At 44.5% G+C, this 5,129-nt stretch overlaps 1 protein-coding gene across 1 annotated transcript; it reads left to right on the top strand.

Annotated features, from left to right (window-relative positions):
• The first annotated feature begins 79 nt into the window (after positions 1-79).
• On the top strand, positions 80-3,329 carry LOC118558626 (frizzled-4-like). Its single transcript, XM_036129089.1, is given in 5 exon segments — positions 80-92; positions 176-219; positions 221-321; positions 1,553-1,800; positions 2,042-3,329. Coding segments are annotated over 5 exon segments (825 nt in total). The 3' UTR covers positions 2,461-3,329.
• Positions 3,330-5,129: the final 1,800 nt, after the last annotated feature.

Below are 5,129 nucleotides of genomic sequence, written 5' to 3'. Positions count from 1 at the left end.
ATTATCTTCCTATCGATGTGCTGCAATCTGTACAGTGTTGCTTACCTGGTGGAGTAGTAACTGAAAATTAAAAGGCGTCATGTTCGGGAGTCGTCACGATTTTAGAGGAAATTTCCATTTTGGTATTGAGTCGGACCGCATTCCTGGTACATCTGACTTCTTCTGCCTCCCTTAGGTACGGCTGACTCTGGAAGAGAGCGAGTTTCCTGTGACTTGGATTGCCACCGCCGTTCCGATTCTGGTCCAGGAAGGATTAAAAAGCACCGGCTGTGCCATAGTCTTCCTTCTCCTCTATTCTTTTGGCATGGCCTCCTCGCTGTGGTGAGTTCAAACACTCTCCCTTCCTTCTGTTCGTCCCAGCGTGCCCAGTGCCCTCAGCGGCTGTGTGTAGGCCTAGTGGTGAAAGAATTGGAGCACAAGACTTGCATCCTGTTTTCTTTTTTAAAAACTCCAACTATCCTGTCTCATAACCTCTGCACTAGTTGGATACATTTTACACACACACACACACACACACGCAGAGTTAGGGTAGCCTTGGTAAAACCACCACTTTTCAAGTGCGTGCTGCCCTGAAGCTGCAGTGGAAACCCACATTGCTGTCACAGCGATTTTCCTTCCTTCGCACTCAGCCCTTGTTTCCGGTTTTGTATTTGCCATTTGGAAACGGCTATAGGCCAGAGACTTGATCGCTGCGTTCAGTTATACAACTGGCGACTGGCTTCTTTTGTGACCCAATTACCTCTAAAAAAAAAAACGCCACATGGCCGGGTGACTGGTTATGAAAATGTTACGTTAAGGGTGAAGTTTTTGAGACGCTCCTGAAACCCATGACTCTTATGTGTCATAAATAGAAGGCACCAATCAAAGATCTGTGGCCCGGTTCTCAATAATTAGTTATATCAGAAGCTGAGGTGATTACACACCATGTGTGTGAGAAACTAGGTTTTAACGTTTTAAAACAAAGACCATATGTGGAGTTCACATTTTAAACTGTTTTCAGTACATCATGTCAGCAATTAGCTAATCAACGTTACTAACGGGGAAGTGGCGTCTCTGTGTTTTTTATTCTTTATGTTTTTTGGGAATTCAGGCTGATTTCAAAAGGGCTGCCTCTGTTTCTAAATCCGGCCCGTTGTGCGACATAGATTGAACACCAAAAAGAATAAAACAGAAACAGAAAATGAGTTCTAACACAGTATGCCTTCCTCGTCAGGTCAAAAGAAAAAAAGAAAAAAAAAAAAAAAAAAAATATATATATATATATATATATATATATATATATATATATATATATATATATATATATATATATATATATATATATATATATTATTTTATTTTTTCTGTCTGCTAGCGGTGCTCAGTTCTTGGGCACTTCCAACTTTCCTTGTGCCTCCTGTGCAGAGAACCACTGCAGAAAAAAAAGCTAATTGACAGTTTAAGTAAACATGACGTGTGTGGAAAGAATCAGCCGCTTTCAGTTGATGACCGACTTTAACGAGCGCATACACAAGGCGTGCTTACAGTTTGTCTGACTCTTGTCTTCCTCCAGGTGGGTGATCCTTACCCTCACCTGGTTTTTGGCTGCCGGACTGAAGTGGGGCCACGAGGCGATTGAAATGCACAGTTCGTACTTCCACATCGCGGCCTGGGCCATCCCAGCTGTTAAAACCATTGTGATCCTAATAATGAGGCTGGTGGATGCTGATGACCTCACTGGGCTGTGCTACGTGGGTAACCAGCAGCAGGAGGCCCTCACGGGCTTTGTGGTTGCCCCATTAGCGACGTACCTTCTCGTAGGTATGTACAGTGCTGGAAATATAATTATTATTCATCTCCTGATTAGGTTTTTACTGAGCCCCTAAAGGGACATTGAGGGGGGATTACTTTCTGGTGCGCACCATAAAGTTATTTTTTTCCTTTTATTTCCCTTCAATGTCCCTTTAGGGGCTGAGTAGGTTTTTCATCACTTTCCCTTAGCCTTTTGCTTTGTCTCGCACACTTTCTGTTCTTTTCTGAATATTTTCCGTTTGCCTCGCAGGCACGCTGTTCATCTGCGCAGGCCTGGTTGCTCTTTTCAAGATCCGGTCTAACCTGCAGAAGGACGGGGCCAAAACAGACAAACTGGAGCGTCTAATGGTGAAGATCGGGGTGTTCTCCGTTCTTTACACGGTCCCGGCATCCACGGTCATCGGGTGCTACCTCTACCAGCTCTCTAACTGGGAGGAGTTCAAGACCAACCCCCGGGACTCGTACGTGGCGTCGGAGATGCTTCGGATCTTCATGTCGCTGCTCGTGGGCATCACCTCGGGCATGTGGATTTGGTCGGCGAAGACCCTCCACACCTGGCAGCGCTGCTCCACCCGCTTGCTGAGGGACAGGCAGGCGAGCCGCGGCGGCAAGAGGGCGCCGGGGGAGAGCTGGATCAAACCGGGGAAGGGCAACGAGACAGTGGTGTGAGAAGACGGAGGGAAAAACTGGACAGGAAATAAGTTCTGCGTCGGTTTTTTTTTTTTCCCTCATAGAGAAACTCGCTCTGCCAAATGAAGGATGAAGAAAGTCAGCAGGCTGGTTATAAATGGGACAGAGGATAGTAGCCAGACCTTCTCAGAGAAGCCACTGGATATAACGCCATCGCATGAACTCCCTGCCTCTAACAGGAGCTATGAAGGAGGAAATAGGAAGACTGAGTCATACAGTTCGTCGCAAGAGTAGCCTCTCTACCTCTTATTAGGTCTCAGTTGCATAGAGAGGTGTAAAAAACAAACAAAAATAAAACGGGGGGAAAAAAACAAGAAAAAGAGATACTGAGTAGGCAGAAAAGCTGCACATACAAGCACTGGTTCTAGCTCTCCGTCTCTCTTTTTCTTAAGTGCTCAGCAGAAGAGACTCACCCTGCTGAATGCAGTAAAGCTGTGTGCCATTGTGACTTTTAAAAAGGCTTTTAAATGTTACATTTTGACACTGGAGCAGATACGCAGATACCTGGCTTCCCAGAGGCATCTGGCGACGGCTGAAAAATGTGTCTGCAGTTAAGTCAAACATTAAAACAACCACACAGACTAATAAAATCCCAAATACTGCCTTAAATTTCTACAATTTGTTTACAGATAAACGTTCTGGATTTCTGTCAAGTAATTTCTTTTGTATCATACACTAGTACATGTGGATTTTATCGCTTTGAATGTGTAGGAAAGAGGCTCTATGCTGTGATAATGCACTATAAATGTATAATATGTGAAATGTGAGCACAAAAGGTAGAAGGTCTGAAAGCAAATCATTAAAATTCACAGTTATGTCTAGAGAGCCATTAAAAGGAATAGTTCCGATTTTTTATTTTTTATTTTTTTTGATGAGAGATGAGGTTCTACCAGAAGGTTATAGGCGGTTATTATCTTATTTGCGGAAGATATTTTTCTTAGCGTCTTCACTTTGTATAAATTGAGAAGAGTTGGTCCAGGAGGCTGATCTGTCGTCTTAACACAAGTCTGATCTGAAAAACATTGCAGCGGTTTATGCAAACTTATGTTCTGAACAGACGAGGCGTGGGCATCAGACTCCTGGGCAAACTAAACTTAATTTATGCTAAATAAAGGCGCCAAGAGAGTTATCTCGTTGGGTAAGATAATAACTACTTACAAGCTTAACATAACCTCCCTTCAAAGATCCTGAACTTTGCTTGTGGGACGTTCTAGCAAAAATATCGTAAATCTCCCAGAAATACCGAAAAATCTGTACAATCAATATGTAACTTTGATATATTTTGCTGTTTTTTTTTTTGTCATGCCTAAACCGCAGAGAAATGAGCCTTTGTGTGTCACCTCAGCATGTCTGTGAGAAACTCAGCTAGCTTCCAATGATGTGTTTAGTCTTCCTGCAAGCCCTGCACTCTATACGCTCGTGGGTCACCATGCAATTCAGGAAATTTAATTATTAACCCTGCCCTTTTCCAAACATTGGATCCCGGGCAGGTTTTTTCGGAAGAGAAGTTGTGGGACATGTAGCTGCCAAAACACACATTAGGCAACAGCGAGAAAGAGTCATGGGATACTGTTTTGTGGATGAACTTCCAGAGTTGTGCTCGATACATAAGTTGTGACCGGATCAGAGCAAAGTGCGATGATCTGACGTTAAAGCCTTTGAGCTCGGTGTACCAGAGGGCCATCCACTGAAAGACTAAGGTGCTAAAGGTGTCCTGGAGGCTGCTGTTCCTTACAGATGCATCAATCGAGGCTCAACAAATCCAATAACCCTCTTCTTCAGCAGCAATAAGCTTTTTTTTTTTGTTCTTCCTCGTCTTGTTAAAATTGTTTCTTCATACTGCCATCGCAGTGGCAGCACAATGCAACTGGCTCTGTGAGCAAAGATATCCCCCTATTAACCTCACTTGATATGTCCACACCTATCTTCCTCAGACAATCAGAGTTCCTCCCCAGAACACAGTTTTGTAGGGTCATTGTATTTGTGAATTAGGCACGATTTTCAAGTTGCTGCTCATATATGCCCGGGAACCTCCCCTCCACATTTGTTCTTATTACGTCTTCAGTAATTTCAGTCTCCTTTTCGATCCCAAGGGATCATGAAAAATGGTCAACAACCAGTTAGTGCCTCACCAGGCCTGCCCAATAGGAAAAGGGCATTTCCTGGCCATGTGTTTCCCCCCCCAAAGATGATGCGTTCAGGGGACGGTCGTTGTGGCGAACCTGACACCGTTTACACAAACCAGCTTCATCAGACCAGCAGACCTCGCTACACTTATTAAATTTCCAAAGTCAAACAAACATTGTATTCACTTAAAGTGAATTAAATTAACCTGTGACCACCTCCCCTCTGAGCTAATGTAGTTTCCCTCTTAAACCGTCTAAAGCAGCCACTCACCGCCACCCCCCCTCCGCCTCGTTCTTATGACCACTCTGAGCTTAAGGTGACATTTCTAAACAGTCACTGAATGTGCCTTAAACCCCCCCCCCCCCCCCCCCCCCCCCCCCCCCCCCCCCCCCCTCTAGTGATTGTGTGTGCAGGACTTCAACCACCGGCGGTGCAGATTTGTAAATTCTTTTGGAAGCCCACTCATGAATCACCTCTTGAGCTCGGTTAGCCGGCTCAGAGAATGGCCTTGAAGGTTTAAC

Source organism: Fundulus heteroclitus, unplaced genomic scaffold, assembly GCF_011125445.2.
Source record: "Fundulus heteroclitus isolate FHET01 unplaced genomic scaffold, MU-UCD_Fhet_4.1 scaffold_137, whole genome shotgun sequence".
Classification (NCBI taxonomy): Eukaryota; Metazoa; Chordata; class Actinopteri; order Cyprinodontiformes; family Fundulidae; genus Fundulus; species Fundulus heteroclitus.
Note: the sequence above shows the minus strand (reverse complement) of the source record. Positions and strands in the feature narration are given on the sequence as shown.